We start from the raw sequence: 13,058 nt of genomic DNA on the forward strand, positions 1-13,058 counted from the left end.
CACTGCTGGACACTGGACGCTGCTGGCCACCATGTACTGAAGGAGCTGGCCCTGGAGAAGTCACCCACCTGCAGAAGCCTGGCCAGGGAGCAGAGCAGAACCAGGAAGAGAGACTGCTTACTCCTGCAAAATCTCTTGATGCCCTCTACTGACAAAACTTAACATGCCAGTGTCAAAGGAAAAATATTTAAAGGGCCCAATTCCATTGTTGCAGAGTAGGCAATGAAGAATGAATTTGTAGCAGAGATACAATCAATTGATAACTGATACAGATGGCATATAAAACCACAAGACAGAATGAGATCACTCAGGGAATAACTATAGACATAGAAGAGAAGACAACCAAGCTGAGCCCTATGGGCTCCAACTTAAACAGGTCAGGCAGGAGTGGAAGAACCAGCAAAAGCCATAGAGGAGCAGCCAGGGCTGTAGGTGGTGTTCTGGGAGCAAAGTGAATCTAAGAGAGAACAGGAGGAGAGGAACCAGAGAACATATTGACAATTCTTTTGTGAACTGTTACTACAAAGGGGTGCAGAGAAAAGGTGTAGTATCTGGTATAGAAAATGGGGTGAAGAGGAGTTTATTTTGAAGATGACAGAAATAACTGAATATTGTATGATGATGGGAATAGTCCAGTAAAAACTGATATGTTGGGGAGAGAACAGACTGACTGGAGTGATGCCCTGGAGATGATGGGATCCAGCATTCAAGTGCAGGATGCCTCTAGGTGGACACAGCAGTAGTTCACCTACAGTAATAGGCAGGCAGCAGAGGGGGAGAAGGGTGGACATGGTGGTGAAAGTCTGTGGTGGTGGGAGTCTCCCCTTCCCTTTTCTTAGTGAAGTAGGATGCAAGGAAGGGGGTTGGTGGGAAGGACTGTCGAGAGAAGAGGAGGTGTGAAATAGTCATTTGGAAGCATGGCATAGGCCAGGCAAAGTCAGAATCATTCAAGTGAGGGTGGTCAGCATGGTTCTGGGTTTTCCTCCAGCTGTGTCTAATTGCCCTGCTGTAGCATGGAGCAGATGGAGAACTGGTTTTATCTAGGGCTTTCATTTTACCAAGCAGATGAAGTGACAGGGAGGTGACGGAGTTGAGAAAGTATGCAAGAGACTGATGATAATGACCGACTATGGAATTTAAGCCAGCTTAGTAGGGAGGGAGGAGAAGTCATCAGGGAGGAAGGCAGTAAGATCTGGACTGGACATACTGGTAGGGTTACAGGGGTTTTTGTTTCAGGGCATCAGAGGGAGTAACCTGGAAAGATAGGAGGTGGTGGTAAGAGTGGGATGCTTCAGGGTTGCAGTCCTCGGACCTGACCAGGTCTAGGGTATGACCACAGGAGGAGTGCGAGGCTGATGTAAGGCAGAGGACAAGAGTGGGATTCATGGAAACAAGAGGATGTTAGAAGGATTATATACCTGTACACTGAAATCTCCAAGAAGAGGGATGGTGTCGGAGAGAGTTACAAAATTATAAGGTCTTCACAGAAGAGGGAAGTGTGTACCCTGTAGAGTAGCCTCCCCAGCACAGCAGTGTATAGTGTATGCAGAGTGAATACCTGTGGGATGCTGAGGGAGAGAACAAGCTCGCTGTGAAAAGGCATGAAGCATGGGGGTCTCAATTACAGAGTAAGTAGTGAGAAGAAGGGGTAGAAGTAGCGAGCCTCCGGAGCATTGGTGGGATCACACTGAAAAGAAAAACCTCCAAGATAAGAGGGAGATAAAAACTGAAAATGTACCTAGCTTTGTAGGCACGAGGGCATCACAGCTCACCTGAGATGGGGGTTAGATGAACTCCAAGGTGTCCCTCAGGTGGGAATGGGCAGAGCCCTGGGAAGGCAAACCTGTGCTCGAAGAAAACTGCAAGAGGCTCCGTTCCCCCCGAGAAAGACCCTCTCCCAGGGACAGAGGAAAGCCCAGGCATTTCATGCTGGGTCAGAGTTTGTCCTGGTCCTCAGAGTCTGTCGGTCCTGGGAAAAGAGGGTATTATAGCGCTAAAGAAGCCCGAGAAATCTCCAGCTCTGTCATCTTTAAAGAAGAGCAAGCGGACGAGCCAGAGCGACTCCCAACCAGGACAGACTCCGTTAGGCCAGTCGGGCGAGGGGCGTGGTGTGTGGGGCTTTCGGAGGGGACTGGCGCGGCGACTCGCCGGTAACCAAGACTAAATATGTTACCTCCGGCTTTTGTCCTGCACCAAGGAACGGCGGCCAGACCGCGCTGTCGCCGCGGCCTCCGAGATAACTCTGAGGTGCGCAACACCCGCAACTGTGAGTCCCCACGCGCTATTTGCCGCGGGGCCCGCCCAGCGTTCCTAAGACCGGGCGGGGCGCCAAGGGGAGCGCACAGCGCAGACGCCGCCTGCGCCGGCCCTCAGCCAATCACGGGCCTTCCTTCCGGCTTTCCCCTGAAAGTCGTCCCTCTGCCGGTCTCTTTCTTCTGCCTGCTTGTTCCCCGCCGGCGTGTAGAGGCCGCGCTTACGGCGCATTTCCGTTTCCGGCGCTGTTCATGTGGGCCTGAAGAGCAGTGGCAAGTGTGAACTCGGTAACGGCCGCGGGCTGGGGGAGGCGGCGGCTGTGGGGTCCTTGGGGCTGAGGCTCTGGGAGGATGTTGAGTCGCGCGCGTGGTAAGGTCCTCCCTCGCTCCTCCCGGATAGTCTTTGCTCCCGAGGAGCGCCTCATGCGCTGGACAGACGTGTTTCGTATCTGCCGGAGAAGTCGTCTGAGGTTGTTGGGGGAGTGGCTGAATGAATCGGTGCCGACAGCCCAGACGGGGAGGGGAGGTGGCGGGGAGAGGTGAGAGGTCGTTTCATGGCGGCGTAATCCTAGCAAGTGACTTAGACCTGATGTGTTGACTCCAGATTGTGCCCCCTGCCCCCAAAGGAGAAAGGCATCAGTACAAACTAGGAATCAAGGTGTAGTGGAGAGGAAAAATAATGTCTCTGAAATTACACAGCTATTTAGTTTGGAAGCGTTCGTAGAACCCAGCTCTCCTAACTCCTGGCCAATGTTTCTTGACATTTTGCTGGTATATATGGACTTTCTGTTTCTACTGGTGTGTGTCATTGGGAAATCTCTGACTGACCTCCTACACTGCAGCATTCTGATGTGGCTGTTAGTGCACCTGGAAGATATTTGGATTTTCTCCACTAGTCACATCATAGCTGTAGCCATCTCCTGGCACAGTGCCCAGCACATCATAGGCAGACATAAATATTTATTGAGCTGAAAGTAATTCAGTGCTTAATTGAATGAAGTGACCCCTCTCCCCTTGTTTTTAACCAAGCGCTCAGACTGTATGCAGCCTGATTTCCTAAAAAACTCACTAATCCGGTGGTTCCCAATTATGGGCCTTGAATTCCTGGGACGCTCAGAAATCATTGTAAGGGTTTCTGCAAATCCACGTGGTCTCCGGGCATCATCCAGAACCAATCCTATCTCACACACGTAGATATTACTGATTTTTAAATGTGTAGAGATGATTATTATAATTTAAAAGTTACAGAATCAACAAACACTAAAAGTAATACTGCTGTCGTGTTGGAGGGTTGTTAAAATACTTTAGTTTTTCTAAATAAAATATTTTAAAAATAGTTTAAGTTTGGAAACCACTTCATTAGTCCAATTGATATTTAGGCCTGAGCTGTCTGGTATGGTAACCACTAGTCACAAATGGCTATTTAAATTTAGAATTGAATTAAATAAAATTAAAAATTCAATTTCTCAGTTTCATTAGGTACATTTTTCTCAGTAGCCACATGTGGCTAGTGGTTGAAAAGTATGGATATAGAATATTTCCATCATTACAGAAATGGACAATGCTGATGTAGACACTTATAATGAATAAAGAGTAACCTAAGCAGAGATAACTAATCTAATTTATAGCATAACAGAGAAAAGTGAAATTGGGGATAATATTAAGCAGTTTCTATCCCTGTTGGGTGAACAAATACATCTCTTCCTAAAGAAATAAATGAATTTTACTGTTTTTCCTGGGTATTATCTGGATTGTAAAATGTTTCCCCTACCCATACCCAATTCTGTGTAGGTTAAAGTTACTTGAGAATTGGTAAAAAGCCACTATGGAGACTAAGGACCAGAAGAAACACAGGAAGAAGAACAGTGGGCCCAAAGCTGAGAAGAAGAGGAAACGGCATCTGCAGGATCTCCAGCTTGGGGACGAGGAAGATGCCCGGAAGAGAAACCCCAGAGCTTTTGCAGTCCAGTCTGCTGTGCGGATGGCTCGATCCTTTCACAGGTATGTTTAGCTGGAGTCTAGTGATTCTTCCATTTATTCTTTTTAAACAGTAAGAGCCTTTCCAGATGACGTTGGATTCATGAGTCTCTTCCAGCTCTGGAGGACGTGTTGATGGTGCTGTATTTCTTTTACTAACACGTGAGAAGTCTTTCCTGTGGAAGCCACCTTGCCTTCAGCATCTGCACACTGTTTAACATTTTTGGCCCAAGAGAAAAGCTTAAGAGTTTTTCTTTATAGACTTTGTTTGTTTGTAAACTTGAAACAATTTCTGTGGTAATAGGTGTGCTTGTATTTTTTTCTGGATATGTTTTATATAATTGTAATATGTAGTATTAAATAGCTTTATTTAATGAGTCCTTATTATATGCCAGACAGTGTACTTTAAACATTATTGAATTGAATTCTCCCAGTAGGACAGCCAAATGTAACTCCAAAGCCTTTGCTCTTATTCAGTATCATACACTGCATCTGTGGTGGCCTTTTTTTTGTTTTGTTTTCTTTTTAAACTATTACAATCAACTAATAAAACTATCAGATTTAAGGTATATATAGTTTTCAGCAGTCTGTACTGTTGAAATCAGTCTGTTAATATATGTACTAAGGTGTAGTTATTTGGATTGGAGCCAGAAGTTAACTAGTCACTTGTCTCCGTATGTTGTCTCTTCTGCTGTCTTTAAAATCTTAACTTATAAGGATGATGCCTTTTATATTTTAAAAGTGAATTTACTTTTGTTTTGTTTTTTTTTTACAAATAGGACTCAGGATTTGAAGACAAAAAAGCATCACATTCCAGTGGTTGACCGAACTCCACTAGAGCCCCCACCTATAGTGGTGGTGGTGATGGGGCCTCCAAAAGTTGGAAAGAGCACTTTGATTCAGTGCCTTATTCGGAATTTTACCAGGCAGAAGCTGACGGAGATCAGAGGCCCCGTAACAATCGTGTCAGGTAGGAGGGTGCTACCGCAGACTGACGTGGCAAGTGTTGTCATCTGAGGGACATACATGTCTTTTCTGAACATTTTCTTGACTGGTAAATGTTAAAGTAATATTGTCACTTCATATTACCTCTCTTGTACTTATACTGGGTTACCTGTAGCTTCAGAAAAGGATAGATTCCCAGAGATAATAATGATGTAGGTGCATACGTTATTCTGACTGCTATATGGATTTGCCAAGTGTGCTTCTCTGAAAGGCTTGCCAGGCCAGGCAGGCTGGCTTGGTCATGGGGAGCACCTTCATTTCACAGATAGTACTGCTGGGCACACCTGCTTGCCCTTGTGAAGCCACATTCTTGTGGAAGTGAGGGAATTTTTCCTGTGAGAACTTGTCTGCTCTATGAGATGGTGACCTTTTTAAGTTTGAGAGAAGATGAAACAAATTCCCAAAATGGCAATAGTAGAATCTGAAATCTGTTATTATAGCAATAATATAGTTGGATTGAAGCTTTTCTTTATTCTTAAGGCATTCCTGTCATCTTAACTGATTTCTTTTAATTTAATTTAGAAATAATGATTGTTCCGTGAACATTCTGTTACGTTAGGTTTGAGGATGTTTTTAGCTCCAGTGGGAACACAGGAAACTTTGATAGAGGTAGAAGCGTTGGTCTGCTGCTCAACAGCAGGATCATGGTTGTCTTGAAGCCTGCTTGTCTGCCTGTTCCAGTTTGAGCACTTTATTCATATGGGTGGACTTTTGATATTACTTTAAAATTAGAGAACATAGCAAGAAAACCAAGATGGAATTTATTTTATTTCATCAGTTTTCTCCTATAAAAATGAACTTCTAGAATACTTCTTTAAGTATTGCTTTACTGGATGCAATTAAAAATGATAATTTAAGGGGGCTGGGCCGGTGGCGTAGTGGTTAATTTTGCACGCTCAGATTTGGTGGCCTGGTGTTTGCAGGTTCGGATCCTTGGTGCAGACCTACACACCACTGATCAAGCCATACTGTGGTAGGCGTCTGACATACCAAAAAAAAAAGATAATTTGAGGGATGGTGTAGTGCTTAAGTTCGTGCGCTCTGCCACAGCAGCCCGGGGTTTGTGGGTTCGGATCCTGGGCGTGGACCTTCTCACCACTCATCAAACCATGCTGAGGTGGCGTGCCGCTGCATAGAGGAACTGGAGGGACCTACAGCTGGGATATACAACTATGTCCTGGGGCTTTGGGGAGAAAAAAGAAAGAAGAAGACTGGCAACAGATGTTAGCTCAGAGCCAAACTTCCTCAAAAAAAAATGATAATTTGAGTTAATGGACAGATTTTTTCAAGATTTTTTAAAAGTAAAATTTTCCTCTTTTCACTTATAGGTAAAAAGCGCAGACTCACCATTATTGAATGTGGGTGTGACATTAACATGATGATTGATCTGGCTAAAGTAGCGGACTTGGTAAGTCAGTGGAGGCAGCCTGGATTTCTGATGGGTACTTAACAGCAGCGTGATAGGTTATTTATCCCATGTTGAAGGGAAGAAAAGTTTATGATTATTAAAGGAATGGTGAGTGTCAACAAGGATACAGTAGATGTGTTTGAATTGATGATGATGATGATAATTGTTATAATAAAAATGGAATGTGCACAATGAAGTGTATTCTAAAATCTAAAAACAAACCACAGGACACATAACTAATGAACGTAACTAATAAAAAGCTCACTAGGATATACATACATACATAGTACCATTTCTTGGACCCTTACCTGGCGCTGTGCTAATAGCTTTCTACAAATTTAGCTCATCTAATCCCCCATTATGCCTTAGTGGTAAATAGATATTATCGCCAGTTTACATATGATGAAATTGAGGCTCCCAGAAGTTAAGTAATTTGGGTGAGGGTGGGAACTCTGCTCTTGATGGTGCCAGAACCCCATACTTAATGATTATGATAAAGTACATGGATTGCCCTTGAGAAGTTATCAGAGTTTATAATAGAAAATCTAGACAGTACTCAGCATATGGAAGTTGTGCAGCCTCATTTACATTTAAAAAAATGGTAATGTTCAAAAATTACCTTTTAAACTAGCAAAGATAAAGCCAAAAGAAAAAAAAGATTTAAGCCATATTGATTAGGAAGTGTAGGGTAAGGGATACCATGTTTTTTTAATTCAGCACTTTCTGAAGAGCTGTTTAGTGACTTCCTTTGGCCCAAGAAGTCTCCTAAAATATAAAATAAAAAGTAATTTAATATAGATGTTACAACTGTGCCATTTTAATATCAGAAAAGTAAATATCATTCAAATTTTGAACATGTAATGCTACCATTAATAAAAATGTGTGTTATTGTCAACACAAAATAGTATAAACTTATTAAGCCTTGTGTATTTGAAATGATTGAAATAGTTCAGCATGAGTCATTAGTTTCTCTTTTATGTAAAATATACCAAGTCTCTGATTTTAAAAGCATACACATATTAAGAAAGATGTGTTTGTATACATCTTTTTAAGATTTAAAAAGACACACACACTTTTGGTAAAATATTCAAACTGTACTACAGATTACACACAATTCATGCTTTCTCTTTCCTTGCTCTGACCCTAGTCTCTCAGTTCCCCTCAGCAGTATCCTTCTAGATATGTATATAAAATATGCATACAACCTTTTTAAAGCACATGCCATTTGTTCTGTATACTTCTGTGCTTTGCTTTTTTTCACTTAATATGTCTTGGAGGTATACAATGAGTACTATAGCTCAACCCCATTCTTTTAAGGTATTCTATTGTATGTACCACACTTTATTTAATCTGGCTTACGTTGATTGCACTGCTCTGCGTTGTCATAAAGCCTCCTAAGTCACAGTGAAGGCACATGTAATGTGTAGATTTGTGTGTGCGTGCACATGTGTGTGCATTGGAGGAGTAATACAGGCTTCACTTATCTTTAGTTGACAAAGATTGTCAGCTAAGGGACTGTTTGCTGTTCTTCTGACCTTACAGCTAATTGCTTGCCCCTTGGCACTCCATGGTATCAGACAGAGTGTAGGGTTATTCCACAGCCAGCCCACTCACCTTCGACCTTTTCCATTGTCACTGGAGAACTCCACAGGCCAGCTCAGCTTATGGTCTGCAGTGGCAGCTATGCTTTATCACAGTGCACAGTGGCCTACCTTCATATATTTGTGGTTTAGGACTATAAATGTTCTCTAGTTTAATCAAAGATAAGTTTTTGTTTCTATTTTGTTAAAATTTTTAATTAGCTACAGAAAGATAAGAACAGAGATGCCTTTAATATCTTAAAACTAGAAGTCTTGGGGCTGGCCTGGTGGCATAGTGGTTAAGTTCACGCACTCTGCTTCAGCAGCCCGGGCTTCACCGGTTCAGATCCTGGGTGTGGACCTATACACAGCTCATCAAGCCCTGCTGAGGTGACATCCCACATAGGGGAACTAGAAGGACTTACAACTAGGATATGCAACTATATACTGGGGCTTTGGGGAGGAAAAAAAAAACAACTAGAAGTCTCCAGGAATCAACTCTGAAATTATTTTGCATGTTTGAAGAGTCATAAATTTTAAAAATTGAACTTATCTGCTTATATTTTCTTATAGATTAGCATTTATAACTTTATTATCCTTTGACTCAATCCTAAACTGGTAGCCCTTTTTTAGTTTCTGAGCGATTTGCTCATTACAAATTAACATATAAGATAGAGCTTTCCTGCTACATATTTCCCAGCGAAAAACTTTTTTCCCCCATGAGAAGATTGAAACAAAAATGTTTAGTTTTCTGTACATTTTTGATATTTTTGATTGATTACCACTTCCGTTTTTTGGATGCCAGAGACCTGTTATTTGATTTCAAACTACCTTACAAAAAACTTTATTTCCTGAAGTTAGTACTTTTCAAATGAAGACCAAATTAGACCCAGCCTTTTCTAAGTTATTTCTCATATATCCAAATTCTTGAAATGAAAGTTTATATTGTGGTGGGTGTTGTCTAATGGTTGCCTTTTAGAGCAAATCACAAGATGGTGTTTTCTTTGTCCTGGTGATTCCTAAGTAATCATTTGATTTAGTCTAGAGCAGGAGTTGGCAAATTGTTTTTGTAAAGGGCCAGATAGTAAATATTGTAGGCTTTGTGGGTCATAGTTTCTGTTGCACCTAATTAACTTTGCAGTTGTAGTGCAAAAGCAGCTGTAGACAATACATAAACCAATTAACGTGGCTGTGTTCCAGTAAAACTTGAGTTATAAAACAGGTGATGGGCCAGATTTGGCCCACGGTTCATAGTTTGCTGATGGTCTGTTTTGGGTAGCTTCCTTGAGAAATTGTGTCTTCTGTTTTTAGGTTCTGATGCTTATAGATGCCAGCTTTGGGTTTGAAATGGAAACATTTGAGTTTCTAAACATCTGTCAAGTACATGGCTTTCCTAAAATTATGGGCGTCCTCACTCACCTAGATTCCTTCAAGCATAATAAACAACTGAAGAAGACAAAGAAGCGATTAAAACACAGGTTCTGGACAGAAGTCTACCCGGTAGGAAGAGAATTAATTATTGAATACTGACACTATAAACCTTTAAAAATAGACGAGATGAGTAGGAGAGATTAACAAGCATCTCTATAGGATTCACCTCCTGAGTTTCCTTTATATATCTGTTCATAGTCCCTGGAATATTTCCTCGACATAGTCTTTATTCCAGACCTCCTGGTGTGTCATTTGTCTCTGTATCCCCCAGCACCAGGCAGTGTCTGGCTCTAAGTGTTTTCGATTTGTGGTAATAGAGTTTGTCTGAAGTATCTCCTGGTTACGGACCAGGAACTATAGTGCACACGAATTGCCACTCCTCCCTCCCCTCCATACTGCTGTGGCCTAGCAGTCACAGAACTTTTTCTGTGCCCATGGGCCTCACTGCCCTCTCTGTGCAGTTCTCCAGACAGATGCCACTGCTTAACTGGAGAGCAGTCTTGAAACTAAATGTATTTGCAGTTCTGCCCCCATGAAACCCTAACAAGAGGAGTCCTGAAAGAAGCCAGAGAACTTCTGGAAGCATTACACAGTGGTTTGCTAGAAGTCTCCCTTTCTTAGGATTGTTTCTTATTTTGAGGCCTTTATTTTGGTGCAGTATTGACAAAGATTTAATTAATTATTATTTTTTTTTAATGTTTAGGGTGCCAAGCTGTTCTACCTCTCCGGAATGGTACATGGAGAATATCAAAACCAAGAAATTCACAATCTGGGCCGTTTTATTACAGTTATGAAGTTTAGGCCTCTTACATGGCAAACCTCTCACCCTTATATCCTGGTAGACAGGTAAAAAGTGAATGTAAACTTTTTCTTTCTGGCCCACATATTTCAAAGCTAAAAAGGTTAGAGAAAGAGCAGTAATAAAGCTTATTTTGTGCTATTTTTGAATAGTAGGGGGAGAAATGTAGTTGATGGAAAATATCTACTTTTTTTGCATTATTAAAGATGCTGTAGTTTTGGAGTAAAGTATGAAATGTTTAGAAAATGAAGATTTTGAAGCATTTAAGGCTACAGGAGGATATGGCCCTATCCTGCTTTTTCAACCTTAATTTCTGGTAATACTGTCTTTGGACCATGGTGCTCCGGTCACTCAGATGTGCCCTGTGCTTTCCTTCCTTTAGGCTTTTTTTCATATTGTTTTCTCAGCCTGGAATACCCTTTCTCCATCTGTCAGAATCCAAGCCACACTAAAAACACAGATCAAGGCTTAATCCTCTTCCATAAAGGATTTTTCTTGATATATTCTCTACTCTTCCCCAATGCCTGGTGTGTGTCATTTCTCATTTCTGGTGTCTTGGTTATGGAGTGTACCAGAGCCTGAGAGAGGTGCAGTCATGTGTTTGCTCCTTTTCCTCTGGTAGATGATGAACTGTACTTTCTTATTTCTGTATTTAATAATTTTAATAATTTTCTAAACAATGTCTTTAGTGAACTAGTGTATGTGATGAATCGTTGACATGTGAAGGGAGGTACAAGAACTTTGACATTCATTTCTGCCATATGATTGGGTTTTATTTTTCTAGGATGGAAGATTTGACAAACCCAGAAGATATCCGAACAAATATCAAGTGTGACCGAAAGGTGTCTCTTTATGGTTATTTAAGAGGAGCGCACTTGAAAAATAGAAGCCAAATTCACATGCCAGGTATCCTTTTTGATGTAAAATATACTATATTTATAAAATTCCTGGGATGACTTCATTTCTCAGGAAAACTGAAAAATGGACAAACAAGATAGAGCCACACTGCTGGAGGTTTTAAGAGTAACCCAGCTCTGCATCGGCCAGCAAAGGTGTTGAGTTGACCAGATCCCCTCTGCTCTGATGGTGTTGTTTAGCCAGAGAGGCACGGTGCCAAACGATGTGCTTGTTGTGTTTGAAGCCTTCTGACTGGGCCATTTCTGCCAACAGTCAATACACTTGTCAGCTGAAGCCATCTTCCTGTTTCTGTCTTCCAGGTGTAGGAGATTTTGCTGTGAGTGACGTCAGTTTCCTCCCAGACCCCTGTGCACTTCCTGAACAACAGAAGAAGCGCTGTTTAAATGAGAAGGAGAAGTTGGTTTATGCACCTCTCTCTGGAGTTGGTGGTGTGCTGTATGACAAAGATGCTGTCTATGTCGACCTTGGTGGCAGCCATGGTTTCCAGGAATCGGTGAGAGAGAAGTCATAGGAAGTAATGTAGTCAGCTTTTATTTACTGAAGTTTTTTATCTTTATTCATATTTCTGATAAAGGCCACCATGCATATTATAAATATACAGAATACTTAATTGCACCAAGCAGAAAGTAAAAGTCATGTCCTCCATACCTCCCTGCTGCCAAGACACACGGGCTTGCACGTCTCCCAGCATGAGCAGTGCAAGCCGTTTGGCACCTGTGCTTCTTGTCTCTTTATACAAATCCAATGTGTTTTCTAGCTCTCTTTGGTTTTTCTCTTTTTCCTGTTTCTCTCTAAACATACACATATTTATTTAGATTATTTTATATTATATGTATACATGTATACATATATATGGTATTTGTGTCTGTGTGTGAAAGAAAAGTAATATTTGTTATATGGGATCCAACTATAAATACTTTTCAACTCTTTGAGGCACCTAAGAATATATGATTCCGTTGTTCCCTGTTAGTAATTTGTAAGCTGCTTCAGTCTGTTTACAACTGTGTAGCATTTCGTCTTATGGATAAACCTCGTTTACTGCAGCAACCCCTGGAGGGCCGTGGGGCTCACCTCTGTTTCCCCTGGTTTGAGCAGTGCTGCAATGAGCACCCTCACGCATGCAGCTTTGCTCACTGGAACGGATCTTTCTATGCAATAAATTCCTTGAAGTGAAATTTTTGGATCAAAAGGTAGCAAAATCTTTTTTAATGGACTCCAGATTTGTATTTCTTTGTTCTGAAATGGGATTTTATTGGGCTAAAATAAATGCTTGCTGTAGCATTGGCATCTAAGGTTTTTCTAGCTAAGTATTTAGGTTACTCCATGACCTTTGGAAAAGTTTAATGAAGACGGATCAATTTAAGGCCTTGTCGTAAGAATTTTTTTTTTGAGGCAGTAAGGAAGGTTCTCTGGAGCTACGTTCAGGATAATTTTGAGAAACTGATTGAAACCAGTGTCTCTCTTCAGAATCCTTGTGAGTTCCTCACTTTCTCTTTCTTCATGGCCTTGACAGGACGAGGTGAGGCCCACCCATGAACTGGTCCAGAGTCTCATTTCTACCCATTCCACTATTGATGCCAAGATGGCTTCAAGTAAAGTGACACTTTTCTCTGATTCTAAACCACTGGAGTCAGAGGATATAGATAATCAAGGGTAAGTTTGGTTTTTTTCTATTTTTAATAAAAAAA

General features: G+C 41.5%; 1 protein-coding gene across 2 annotated transcripts in view; it reads left to right on the forward strand.

Moving 5' to 3' along the window:
* Nucleotides 1-2,465: 2,465 nt before the first annotated feature.
* BMS1 (BMS1 ribosome biogenesis factor) overlaps nucleotides 2,466-13,058 on the forward strand; it is a 51,842-nt gene continuing 41,249 nt past the window's right edge. Inside the window, exons 1-9 of one of the 2 annotated variants that reach the window (XM_058542893.1) lie at nucleotides 2,466-2,540; nucleotides 4,044-4,253; nucleotides 5,009-5,199; nucleotides 6,563-6,642; nucleotides 9,534-9,722; nucleotides 10,357-10,499; nucleotides 11,237-11,358; nucleotides 11,670-11,863; nucleotides 12,884-13,023. In XM_058542893.1, the coding sequence (XP_058398876.1) occupies nucleotides 4,078-4,253; nucleotides 5,009-5,199; nucleotides 6,563-6,642; nucleotides 9,534-9,722; nucleotides 10,357-10,499; nucleotides 11,237-11,358; nucleotides 11,670-11,863; nucleotides 12,884-13,023 (1,235 nt within the window). In that variant the 5' untranslated portion in view covers nucleotides 2,466-2,540; nucleotides 4,044-4,077. Of the gene's footprint in view, nucleotides 2,541-2,627; nucleotides 2,723-4,043; nucleotides 4,254-5,008; nucleotides 5,200-6,562; nucleotides 6,643-9,533; nucleotides 9,723-10,356; nucleotides 10,500-11,236; nucleotides 11,359-11,669; nucleotides 11,864-12,883; nucleotides 13,024-13,058 lie in introns of those variants that run through there. The other variant, XM_058542894.1, reaches the window with a different exon arrangement.

This window comes from Diceros bicornis, chromosome 6 (assembly GCF_020826845.1).
Source record: "Diceros bicornis minor isolate mBicDic1 chromosome 6, mDicBic1.mat.cur, whole genome shotgun sequence".
Classification (NCBI taxonomy): Eukaryota; Metazoa; Chordata; class Mammalia; order Perissodactyla; family Rhinocerotidae; genus Diceros; species Diceros bicornis.